Source organism: Sinohyriopsis cumingii, chromosome 19 (assembly GCF_028554795.1).
Source record: "Sinohyriopsis cumingii isolate HCF-2022 chromosome 19, ASM2855479v2, whole genome shotgun sequence".
Classification (NCBI taxonomy): Eukaryota; Metazoa; Mollusca; class Bivalvia; order Unionida; family Unionidae; genus Sinohyriopsis; species Sinohyriopsis cumingii.
In genome coordinates this window covers 32,096,647-32,110,809 of record NC_142979.1, presented here as the reverse complement: position 1 = coordinate 32,110,809, position 14,163 = coordinate 32,096,647, and the positions used below count along the sequence as shown (strand labels likewise).

Here is a 14,163-nt window from a genome sequence, read left to right as displayed (position 1 = left end):
CATGGTGAGATATAGAAATTACTGTTCTGTTAGTGGCAATGGCAAGTATTCTTGTTATCAGCTTGCAATATTACAGGGGAGTTATTGTACTACATGTGGCATCAGTATCAACACATAGAAAGGAATATACACATATAAAGCCTTAATGCATCTCAACCATTTTTATTTCCTAGGTCACAGGCAGCAGTTTAGAGAGTGGAGATATATTTGTGCATACATGTACATTATTGGTTAAGATTTTACTTTTAGCTCATGACCACACCATGTTTACATCCTGTTATACCTGGAATCATAAAACTTGGCGACGTGATGCATCTTGTTGAGTACAGTGACCTCATCACAAAAATAGGACACTGTGACCAATATTTTATGCTTTGCTAATATCTTTTTGAGTTGTGTCTTAATTTTTTTAAAGTACTGTTCATGATAGACTTGTTAAAGTGAATGATTTTGTGCATCTCTGCTAGTATCACACCCTCACAACAAAAGAATATAAATGTGACCTACATTTCACATTATACTGGTTTAGATTTCTTTTTTATATTTAGGTCATGCATATAGAGATTTTTTGCATGCTCTGTACGTACAGTACTTCCTTAGAAATTATGAACTTGGTGAGGATTGCACCTTGAGAAGCTCACCATTACCTATATTTCATCTTTTACAGGCTTTGGTTATGTGTTTGTCTTTAGCTCATAACTACATGGATATTTGGGCATTCATTTTGTGTTCTCTTTTACCTAGAATGGGTGCGTCATAATAAAAACTACATCCTTTTTACAAGAAGAGGTATGTGTGACCTAGATTTGATGTTTCGCTGATTATGTTGAATGTGTCTAAAATTAAATTCTTAGGCGTTTGTCATCATGAAACTTTATAACTAGAAGCATCTGTACACTTTTACAACCAAAGAAGGCCACTGTGATCTTTGTTCTGTATTTACTAACCTAGAAATTCCAGTTACAGTGGCTAACCTAGGTAATCACTCATGCATGAACTATGCTTGCATTAGTTGTCATACTAGATGTTACTTGAAGTTAGTGACTTCCAACTGGTAAAGTATATACTAGCTTCTCCAACAGATTTTGTGAATAATGATTTGAAAAATAAAATCTGGTTTTTAAACAGGTTTATGAATAATGATCTAAAAAATTAATCACTGATTTTTTTCAACTCATTATAGAACCCTTGTTTTGATATCATAGACTGGAATGTTTTCTGTTATGTCTTTAATGCCTTGTTATAAGGTCCAACATTTTCTTTGATCAAGGTCACTTTCTGAATTTATTTTCTGCATTAATGACAGCTGGAGGGAACTAAAAACTTTGTGGAGGCAAGCTATCTAATTTTTTTTATTACATTATGGTCTAAAATTGTGGCTCAGAATATATGTGATGCCTTCACAAATTGTGAGCTTTGTTTCCAACTATTTAATTTCAAGGTTATAAAGAAAGGTTTGATTTTAATAGCTAGTGTAGGCATATTAGTTTTAAAATATTCTTCGCATTGGTGAAAACTAAACCAGTAAAAAAATGTCAATACATTTACAGACTGCTTATTAAGAAGAAAAAAATCATGCCTTGTGAATGTATTTTTTTTACTTTGAATCAGAACTTGAGCATGATAGTAATATGAAAGATTTTGAAATTCTATATTGCCTTTTGCTACATTCATTGAAGAAAAGTACTGAAGTACATAAGTTGGCCTTTACTTTGACTTGTAATTCAGCATATGTGTTTGTGTGAGCATTAAAAACAAATTTAATGGTTCTACAATGACGATTTCCAATCTTATTTGGGCATTGTTTACTGTAGAAATGCATTACCAATGCTTTTTTATGCCATCTATTTTCTGCAAGTATTTTTAATTTCTCCCTGTTCTAAATAATGGTTGTAAATTAGTTATGTTACCCAATCTAACATCTGCATACAATAGTATGATTTTTTGATGTGGTATTTGTCTGTACACATGATGTATGACCGTAGCATTTAGTTTTCAATTTTGATCCTTCTTCAGTTGAAGAAGGTCACATGAGTTTGTGTTATTTTAATGTGTTACACTTTCTAAATGCACTCTCTATAAATAAAGTTTATTTGGTTCTGTTTTCTTTGTTCATTTAGGTGCAGTAATCATCATAGTAAAAATTACCTTTGTTTTATATCTCAGTAATTGAACTATTTAAAATTTAAAATTGATAAATTTGAATGAACGGGTCAAGGTACTGTATAATTCCAGACTGGTATGACAGCTCTTGCCATGGCAGCAAAAGAGGGATATTCCGAGTGTGTTCGAGTCCTCCTTAAGTAAGTGATAGTTCGAAGTCAGTTATTCACGAAAAGTGAAACTAGAATATTCAGAACATTTAAAAGGATTCAAGTGCATTATTTCTCATCTGATTTAGACCTGTTGCTTCTGATTTGATATCAGTTCACCAAAGTTTTAATTAAGATGTATTATTGTCCGTATAGTACAGCTAAATAGCAAAGCATATATACTGCTGGTGTAGCATTAGTCCAAGAAGGTAAAAAGTGTTTTATGTTGTCACGTCTTTCTAAAATAAGTCTTTAGCTTAGTTACATGTATTAATGTGATTATAAACTCAGTAATTGATCATTCAATATCATTTTTTTTATTGCTGTAGTTATGCCGACATATAATCCCAGATTTGGTGCCTTTTGTTTTGTAACAGGAAACATGTGTTAAAGTTATTTATCTTATTTGGTGTTTTAAGAGAATTATAGGGACTTTTAGCAGATGAGAATTATAGGGACTTTCAGCAGATGAGAATTATAGGGATTTATAGTAGATGAGAATTATAGAGACTTTCAGCAGATGAGAATTATAGTGTTGTATAGTAGATGAGAATTATAGGGACTTTCAGCAGTAGAGAATTATAGGGACTTTCAGCAGATGAGAATTATAGGGACTTTCAGCAGATGAGAATTATAGGGATGTATAGTAGATGAGAATTATAGGGTTGTATAGTAGATGAGAATTATAGGGACTTTCAGCAGATGAGAATTATAGGGATGTATAGTAGATGAGAATTATAGGGACTTTCAGCAGATGAGAATTATAGGGACATTTAGTAGATGCAAACCCCCCCCCAAAAAAAATATAAGATATTACAAGTTTTAATCATCAGCAAATAAATTCTGCAGGATGTAAATTAAAAACTGGGGAATCATGTATTGTCATTAATTCTCATTTAAGCAAAAATATTGATGAAGTTTTTACAGTATTGCGTAACAGCAGTTATTATAATTTTAAATCTTTTGAGTTTTGTTTGTCAAGGGCTGGAGCTCGTCCTAGTATTCAGGATATGCAGGGTTATCTCCCATTGCATCATGCTATAGTACACAACCAAGAGGAAACAGTGGAAGCCATTTTGGAGTTCTTTCCTGAAGCCTACATAGTAAGTGGTCAGAAAATGTATTCAGATAAAGTAAGGCTTTTGATATTATCATTGGTAAGTAATATTAAACAACATAAAATCTGTCTCAAATCTATCTTTCAGTCCTTTAATTTCATGATAGATGCCTTTGTATATATTTCAGTGTTCATATTTAATGACAGATTCAGACAGTCTGTATGACTAATTGATAATTGTTTTGTATTTTTTCTTCACAAATTGTAACAGAGAATTTTAATTTATTTTCCGTTGTTATCCTCTGGTCAAATGCAGAAGTATAGTATCAGCGACATCTTGTTTCATTGTTGCCAGTTTTTGTGACTTTGATTGACCCAATTAATCCCATGAGATCCTTGTGCCATATTCTTGTTATTTATTGGCTTGTGACCATAAGAACTTTCTTTGGTCTACATAATGAAACGATTAAGGTTCCATGCTACAGTTATTATGTGCTTCTTAGAGAGTGACAGGTTTAAGGTGAAGTTGTTTGTATTTGCAGCATATACAGTGGAGAGAATGTTGGCAAACCTCTATACTTTTCTCATTGACTAAGAGTGACATTTGTTTACAAATGGAAATTATGGAGACCATGCTGATCAAAATGGCTGCTTCCATGAACTTGAGAACTGAGCTTGAAATAATTCTAAGTACACTAACTTTAGCAGTTATTATAACAGGGAAATGACTTAACGGAGTGGACAATACATGCTTTTGAAAAAGCTATAAATGAATCGTAAAATATTGATAAATTTATTAATTTTAAACAGTAATAGGTATTTTGTCCAATTTACCTTTGAAGTTCAGGAAGTGAAAATGACAATGCAGAGCTTGCAGTCTTTTGATAGTTGCACATCTGAAGAAAAGCCAGGCTGTATACTCTCCAACTCAAATTAAAATTATCAATCATCAACCAAAATAAAGGTGTACAAGGTCTTTTTAAATAACCAGTATTACCAGTGAGGAAAATCTGGAAAGTTTTTTTTTTCTTAAAGAAAACTAGCCTAGTGCAAACTATGAAACTGTAGACTGGAACCTTTAATATTACCATCAACAATATATTAACCATCTTTCCAATCAATAACCGAGTGGACATGGCCGAGTGCACACAGGAAAGAATTGTGTGACTAACGTACAAATACACAGTAATTATCATGTAGCTCAGAAAATATGGTCCATTTACCATTCACAGAATTTTTAAATGCTAAACTAAAACAATAACATGAGCAAACCCATTTAGTGTTTACCTAGGCAAACCAAAAATGTGGGAAAATGGGAAACCCAGAATGCTGTCTAACACAAGTATATGATGTCCATGCAGAGAAATGCGTGGCAGACTATTGTAATGCAGACATTCTCAGTTTTGTTGCTACTAACATGTGGTATGGATCATGTTTGACAGGCATGTTTCAGATATCAACTGAATGGACTCTCCTCTCTTATAAAAAGGGTGTCTATGAATGCTGGCCTCTCTGAGACAAAATGTCAAACTAGAATAACAAGAGCATTCCAAATCACATAATTATGATATCTGATGATAAAAAACATTCAGTCCATGAATAAAATACAGACAGCTGGATACACTACAGCACATGAAAAACATTCAGTTTGTGAATAACATACAGACAACTGGATACAATCCGTCACGTAAAAACATTCAGTCAGTGAATAATATACTGACAGCTGGATACACTACAGCACATGAAAAACATTCAGTTTGTGAATAACATACAGACAACTGGATACAATCCGTCACATAAAAACATTCAGTCAGTGAATAACATACTGACAGCTGGATACATTCCAGCACAGGCAAACTTCCTTCCATTGCCAGTAACACATCCAGCATAACTTCCACATACAATTGCTTCTTCTTAGCTTCAGTAATCCCAAAGTGGAAATATATTCTTGCATCTGCTAGTATTCTTGGAGTAATATGCATATGGGAATGTATATGGCAGTCACATTGTGATACATGTACATGTTCCTCTAAGTCCCAGCATCAGCCTGGTAGAGTGACTAAGTTACATTACCAGGAATTTCCTGCAGAAGTTTTTGGAAATGGAAATAACATTTTCTTTTATTGTTAAATAAATATTTTAAAAAGGGACTTTCTTTAAGTGTTATTTTGAATAATTGCTATTTAAAAATGTTGGATCTGTTAAATGAGTACTTAATGTCAACTTGAACAATTTTTCTTTGTGCAGTAATTTATTTATACATAATTTGAGGCTGCAGCAACTATTGTGGAAAATTAATGTAACTAAGAATAGATATCTTTCTATAACATAATAGGATATGACTCCTTAGCTTTCTACCTTATCACAAGGCCTTCATTGAGAGGAAGTCACAAGGCCTTCATTCAGAGGAAGGACTTCTGGACTGGAGTCACAAGGCCTTCATTCAGAGGAAGGAGTTCTGGACCTTATCACAAGGCCATTCAGAGGAAGGACTTCTGGACCTTATCACAAGGCCTTCATTCAGAGGAAGGACTTCTGGACTGGAGTCACATGATCAACTAAATGTTGACCCATAACAGAATACTTCTGAAGGAGACAGAAGACAAATATATAACTCACCCCTTACCATATATTGGTGAACTCTCCAAAAGATAGCAAAAATCTTTCGAAAACATTGAGTTAATTTGATCCACAAATCCTTTAGCACCATCTGCTCAATGTTGGCACATCCAAAAGACCGAACTCCACTGAATAAGAAGTGCCCAGTCATCTATAAACTTCACTGTGATAATTGTGGAAAGGACTACATTGGGGAAACCGCTTGAAGCCTGGAACAAGAGTTAATTTACACTTATACACCAACAGAGAATCCCTGACAGCAGTTGGTGAACACTGCAAAGAATCAGGGCATACTATTTCGTGAGAGAAAATTAGAGTACTTGGTAGAGAGAATAATACCCTGAGGAGGAAAATAAGAGAAGCTATTTAAATGGAGGGGGTGCCAGTGTTGAAATCCGATTCTGGATTGGAACTTCTGCTGTTGTACAGAATTATTTTAGCTGATCACGATACTCCAGTCTAGAAGTCATTCCTCTGATGAAGGCCTTGTGATAAGGTAAAAAGCTAAGGAGTCATAATCTGTTATGTTCCCAAAAGGTATCTATTTATAGTTTTGTTGACCGCATAAGGGTGTAGCAGGAAACAATGTTCATTCTAGAATTGTTGGAAATTGTTTGCTCTACTTTTCATCTGTTTATGTTTATCTCTTAAAATACAATTTACATGATATACAGATTTGCAAAAGAATAATAATTTATATTGAAAATTGAAACCTCATGAATAATTTTGCAGTTTATGTATTTGCCAAGTTTTGCCAATGCAGGAAAGTATTCAACTAATTTCTTAAATTAAATATTAAATCATTCCTCATTGAAGATTTTATATATATATATATATATATATATATATATATATATATATATATATATATATATATATATATATATACACAGGGCCGGCACCTGACTATCTGGCACCCTAGGCAAAGTTAGATTCTGGTGCCCCCCCCCCCACAAGGAAAATATCAATTTCAAAATTTATAAACAATATATTTTTATAAAAAAAATTTCAACATTTGAGCACAGACCAAGGGTAATTACCCTCTATGCTCAAATGTCCGGACCCCCCCCCAAAAAGCACTACTTGATACTATTTTATTTGCAAAATTAAGACAAGAATAAACAAACATAAAGATAGACATTAGTGATGAACTAACAGTTGAACAGACACTCAATACTAATACACCTGAAACCAAATTTGGCCGAGGGTTAAATGCAGACAGAAAGACAATTCAGAATCTCACTTTGCGTGCCTTTTCCTCAGCAAAGTTTTTAACCAATTCAGCTAAATCAAGTGATGAAGCCTGAGCATGCAAAACTTACCAAATGTTCCCAGACCTTTGTTCCTGTCAAGTTCCTGAAGCACACCCAATATAGGCCATTTCTTTCCTTGTTTATACCATTAAAATAGTTACCCCTCTCAGTTTGGTTTCCATGGCAAACTGAAGGTTTCGTATATGCGTGATTCCACAGAAAAACTCGTGGCCTATGAAAACACGCGAATGTAATTTTGTCCTGAAAGTTTCGTATACGTGTGATTTTCACTCACTCATTTTGCTTGTTCCGGTCAGCCTGGTGTTTTGGTCAGACTGAATCTACCCAGTTATTTGTCCCTGTATGAAATATACCAGGATAAAAAACGACCCTCAATAAAACTGAAATTTATTTATTTATTCTTCATAACTGTTGTTGATTTGGAGAAATGCATCCCCAGAAATCAGCACCCTAGGCAGCTGCCTAGTTTGCCTATATGGTAGCACCGGCCCTGTATATATATATGAGAGGTTTTGGTCAGTCAGAGGCAGGTGATACAGTGAATGCACTCAAATATGTTTTAAATTCAGTGTCAGATGTATAATTTGATATTACAAAGGACAAAATCAGATTTTAAAATGCCAGGGCTATTTGGCCTGTGGTTTGGGGGCTACATAGGTCCCAGTTTTTGTATTCCAGGGCCATGTATTGGACCCAAATCCTATATTTGTACCAGTTTTTTCCAGTCTAAATTTGCCATGTGGATTTCATTAATTCCATGTCTCCATAGGGACTTTTCCAAGGTCAGAAGCTTTGCAAGAAATCCAGTATTCATCAGAAGATCAAGGCAGCTTGGGATAAGTAAGTCAGAATTCTGTTACTACATGTTTTAATACCTATATAGTTTTATTTCTTGAAGCTGTATCAGAAGTCCTGGACAAAGTTTTGTTTGTATATTAGCGCATCTTGGCTTAAGTCTAATGAGCTTATGATGTGGCCTGTGTTCAGCAGGCAGCGTCCAGCATCAGTCATCAACAGCAGCGTCCAGCATCCAGTTATCATCTGTTATTTTGGACTATTACTTGTTACCCAATGGGCAGATTTCAATCAAACTTGATTGAAATGTTTTTGAGCACATAATCAACCAATATTATGTTCATGGTGACATCCCTAGCAATGGCTTGTCTCCCATAGCTTGCAACCAAAATGGAAAATCTTTCCTCAGCTTCTTGTCCAGAATGAGCTAGTTTTGATTGAACATGTTAGGAATATTTCTTATGGTATGGCCTATTAAAATTAGGTTCTGGGTAACTCTCCATGCAGTGGTGTAGCTTCCATAGCAACCAACATACTGTTTTGCTTTGAACACAAACAGTAGCAACTCAGCTCTGCTATGATCCCAGATGTGAACAACATGGATCCTGCTCTGTTGTGATCACAAGTAAGCAGCCTAGATCCTGCTCTGCTGTGATCACAAGTAAGCAACCTAGATCCTGCTCTGCTATGTTCATAAAATGTACCAGCAGATTGGAGTCTAGTCTACAGTATTCATTATTACACTAATAATTTCAGATCTAGTCTACAACATTCATTATTTTTAATACACTAATAATTTCAGGTCTAGTCTAAAAAGTATTCATTATTACACTGATAATTTCAGGTCTAGACTACCATATTCATTATTACACTAATAATTTCAGGTCTAGTCTACAGTATTCATTATTACACTAATAATTTCAGGTCTAGTCTACAGTATTCATTATTACACTAATAATTTCAGGTCTAGTCTACAGTATTCATTATTACACTAATAATTTCAGGTCTAGTCTACATTATTCATTATTACACTTGTAATTTCAGGTCTAGTCTACAGTATTCATTATTACACTAATAGTTTCAGGTCTAGTCTACAGTATTCATTATTACACTAATAATTTCAGGTCAGCAGGCTAGATTCAACTGTGCTATCATCACAAGAGAATAGTGTAGACTAAGCTCAGCTATGATCACAAGTGTACAGCCTGGACCCAGTTTAGCCTTAATTGCATTTGAACAGCCCAAAACCAGCTTTGATATGATCGCAAGTGAACAGTCTATATACTGTTCTGCTGTAAACACAAATGAACAGTAGAGACCCAGCTCTGCTGTTATCAATGATGTGAACAGCATTGATATTTCTCTGCTGTGATAACATGTAAACAGGCTGGATATAGGTATGCTGTGGTCATAGGTGAACAACTTGGTTGAGCTCTGCTATTTCCATAAAATGCACCAGCAGATTAGGGTCTAGTCTACAGTATTTATTGTACTGATAATTTGAGGTCAACAGCCTAGACTATGCTGTGCAATGATCACATGAGAATAGTCTAGACTAAGCTGTGCTATGATAACAGATAGACTGCACAGACCAAGCTTAGGTGTGCTTTAAATATGGATATTTACTGTATTCATGGTATCTGCTGTTCATAGTTAGATGTATGTTAAATATGGATACTTATTGTATTCGGGGTCTATTCTGTTCACAGTTAGGTGAGTGTTAAATATGGATACATGCTGTATTCAAGGTCTGTACTATTCATAGTTAGGTCTATGTTAAATATGGATACTTACTGTATTTGGGGTCTATGCTGTTCATAGGTGTGTGTTAAATATGCATATTTACTGTATTCAAGGTCTATGCTGTTCATAGGTGTGTGTTAATACCTATATTTACTGTATTCAAGGTCTATGCTGTTCATAGGTGTGTGTTAAATACACATATTTACTGTATTCAGGGTCTATGCTGTTCACAGGTGTGTGTTAATACCTATATTTACTGTATTCAAGGTCTATGCTGTTCACAGTTAAGTGTGTGTTAAATATGGATACATGCTGTATTCAAGGTCTGTGCTGTTCATAGGTGTGTGTTAACACCTATATTTACTGTATTCAAGGTATATGCTGTTCACAGTTAGGTGTGTGTTAAATATGGATACATGCTGTATTCAAGGTCTGTGCTGTTCATAGGTGTGTGTTGATACCTATATTTACTGTATTCAAGGTATATGCTGTTCACAGTTAGGTGTGTGTTAAATATGGATACATGCTGTATTCAAGGTCTGTGCTGTTCATAGGTGTGTGTTAATACCTATATTTACTGCATTCAAGGTATATGCTGTTCACAGTTAGGTGTGTTAAATATGGATACATGCTGTATTGAAGGTCTGTACTGTTCATAGGTGTGTGTTAAATATGGATACATGCTGTATTGAAGGTCTGTACTGTTCATAGGTGTGTGTTAAATATGGATACATGCTGTATTGAAGGTCTGTACTGTTCATAGGTGTGTGTTAAATATGGATACTTACTGTATTCAAGGTCTGTACTGTTCATAGGTGTGTGTTAAATATGGATACTTACTGTATTCAGGGTCTATGTTGTTCATAGGTGTGTGTTAAAGATGGATGCATACTGTATTTAGCAAAGTAGCTCTTAATCAAGATTTCACCAACATTTTATCAAATATCCAGGCAGGACAATTTATGGGTCTTAATCATGTAATCAGCTAATATTGCCTTTTTTAATTGTATCTGCACCTTAATTTAATCATATCACTCTTTACTTTACCAATACAGGAGACAAGAAGAAATAGTGACCCCTGAGCTGAGAGTTTGTGCTATTTCAGGAAATGCAGAAAGCATGTATTGTTTGCTAGAGGAGGGGGACAAAGTTGACACAAAGGTATGTTGGGAAATATTTATATGGTATGTATCTGATTGTTCATGCTCGAACTTTCTTCCAGCTTTCTGAAATAATCAGTTTATACATTTCTTCAGATTGAAAACATATGCACATATTTGACCTTGTCAACAAAGTACCATGCTAAAATTAGAGCCAGATTTAAAAAAAAAAGAACACATTTAAGTTAACTGGCCGTAAAGCCAAGTGAGATTATATTATGGTTTTTATCTGTCATGCACCATCGATCCATCAACATATACTCTTTTCAACTTCTTCAAAACCACTTGATGAATTTTGATCAAATTTGACAGGATGCATGCTGGCATCAAGGTCACTGGAGTTTTTTTTTAATAAATGATGCTTATCTGCCATCAAAAATGGCTGCCATACTAAAAATAGTACAGCCTATAAATGACTCGTAAAAAATTACTGCACAGAATTTGACCAAAATTTGATAGAAAAAAGTCTGACATAATGACAGTTTTATACAAATGATGATGAAACATGATTAAGTTTGACTGCCATTACAGAACAAAATAGAAAAACCTTTTAATGGATACTTCTCAAAAACTGCTGAAAGGAATTTCATAAATTTAAAAGAAAGCATCCATGTGTAGAAGCCTTTTCTATTGATATCAACATGTGAACCTCCCAGCTTGTAAGTTTTCCTTCCTAGACAAGGGGTCTTCATGTCCATCACATCATTCATTGAAATCACCCACAGGTTCAAAATTTTTATTTACAAAAATTCCAGGGGTTTTTTTTCACGCCTTGCTTCCAGTGTAGTATATTTGTGGTAAAATAATTCTTTTGATCATGTGATTGTGAACTACTTACACTAGCATGACATTGTAATTTCAAATTTAAGAGATGATGTCCAAAAAGTAATTATTGACTTACACTATAATTTAAGCTTAGTTGTGATTCAGGAAAGATTAAAGACCTTAATAGGATTATGGTTGGACTACTAAAGAGCTCAAGCAGCATTAAACAATTAACATTGGATTCTTTAGGCAGTGTCAGTTTGTCTTGAGTTTAGGAAGTTTGTCTAAATGGATTGTACTACATGTGATCAGAAGTTATTTGGAAAGGATTAAAGTCATTCAGTAGATTATGGTTGGAGTAGCTATTGCTAAAGAGGCAGTAAACAGGCAAGTTTGGCTTTGATGTTTAATGTTTGTCTAAATATCTAAGGATGTATTAAATCTCTGCTAAAATGTCAAAATCTAAACAATAAAATAAAGCATGAAATTCCATTCTGGCAGGAGTCAGCAGCTTGAATCAACTCACAGGCAGGTTTATTTTTTTCCCATATCTTTACAAAACAAGAAAATTCTGATCAATTTCAAGAATGTTTGTGTTAATATGACAGACTGCCTTACATTCATTTTGTTTGTTCATTTTTGTTCCATTCTTAAAACAAACCAAATATTTGCTGGTATATTAGAATATATGCACAGTTCATCAGTCACAAACTCAAAATTAGATGAGAGCAGACTTACTTTGCAAATACTTTTACAAATTGTATATCTATTTTGAATAAACTTATTCTCAGAATATCATCATGGGGCAAGGTTTTTGGAGTAATGCTAGCGGAGATTTTAAATTAACTGAGAGGTGTTCTTTCACTTATAAGTCGAGTCCATCTGCAAACTGCACAGACCCATATCTGCTTGTCAGATTTGTGACTTTATAGTTTGTTAGGAGTAATCAGTAGTAAAAACAACATAGACCCTGATCTGCCATTACATTATGCAATGGCAGATCAGGATCTGTGTTGCTTGCAGTTGAACTCTACTTGTTAGTGCATATATGGTAGTTAACAAATTGAATAAAATAAAAGATTAGGACATTTTATGCTGATATCTGTTACTGTTCATCAGTTTGTATTAATGGGGGATGTTGAAGAAATAAAACTATGAACTATATATCAAGTATGGATCATCTCAGGGTAGTGTTTAAAATTTCATTGAGTTGATCATTCATTATATAGTTACAGTATTAATTTTCAAAATACACATAAAATAAATACAGTCCAGTGGAGTATCTTGTCGGTCAGACTACACTGTCATTATTATGTAGCTATGTAATAATGCAAACCAGATGGTGGCTTTAATTTTGAAATGGAACTTTATCTGTCCCTAAGTTTACATATAAGTGGGCGTGTTCTATTTTGACTCTTAGAATCTGGTTTGTTTATTTTTCTTAATTAAATCTTAGTATATAGCACCAATGCATACAAATGTTGTTTTATATATATATATATGTATTACCATTTTAAACGGGGCCCTAAGTGGCCGAGTGGTCTAAAGTGCTCACCGTTACGGATCACTGCCATCTCACCTCTGTCTGCGTGGGTTCAAGTCACAGGTTCGGCTTATGTGGGTATGTGAGAAAGCTTGCCAGTAGCTTCTCGTGGGTCGGTGGTTCTTTCCGGGCTTTCCCGGTTCTTTCTCCACCATTAATACTGGCTGCCATGTATAGCCTATCTTGTGCGATAAAATGACATTAAACCCCGCAACAACAACAACAACTATTTTAAATTTAGTGAATATTTTTGGATGGGCCTATCACTGACAAATACATGAAAATGTTGGAGAATGTTGTGTCTTACATGTATCTCTTTTCAGCGTGTTGTTTTCATGGCAACTGTCATGTGAACACAAAACATGTCAGAAATGAAATAACATCACCTCAGCCATGTTATATTCATCATATGAAGACAATATGAGAGGGGGCAGAAGAAAGCTTTTGGTTAATATAGTTCTCTTTATTAAGGTTTTGGTTGAAGTATTTTAATTTGCTTATATTTTCTAAACCTCGTGATGAATATTGTTCATACTGTGGATGAATCATTACAAAACTAAGACAATTCCTAATGACTGCTCCGGTGGTCTAAGTGGTTAGAGCATCTGCCTTGGATGTGGGAGGTTGTGGGTTCAAACCCCAGCCAAGTCATATGAAAAACTTTTTAAAATGGTACTAGCAGCTGTCTCACTTGGTACTTAGCATTAAGACATAATGCTACATATCTGTGGCATGAGAATGGATACCAACAAAATCTATCACATTGTACTTCCTGTGAATGCAAAAACTGCTGTGACCACAGGTACTTGTATTTCTTAGTGAAGAAGGAAACCTATTCACAAAGCCTTGTCCTATTCTATATTTTTTCTATTTTACACAAGGTGATAAGCTTGAA

At 34.4% G+C, this 14,163-nt stretch overlaps 1 protein-coding gene across 7 annotated transcripts in view; it reads left to right on the top strand.

The window, feature by feature from the left end:
• LOC149775392 (uncharacterized) overlaps positions 1-14,163 on the top strand; it is a 213,690-nt gene that overhangs the window by 138,324 nt on the left and 61,203 nt on the right. For all 7 annotated transcript variants that reach the window (XM_089943911.1, XM_089943908.1, XM_089943912.1 and 4 more), the window contains 4 exons: positions 2,236-2,303; positions 3,295-3,415; positions 8,032-8,102; positions 10,856-10,961. In XM_089943911.1, coding sequence (XP_089800037.1) covers positions 2,236-2,303; positions 3,295-3,415; positions 8,032-8,102; positions 10,856-10,961 — 366 coding nt within the window. The remainder of the gene's footprint in view (positions 1-2,235; positions 2,304-3,294; positions 3,416-8,031; positions 8,103-10,855; positions 10,962-14,163) is intronic.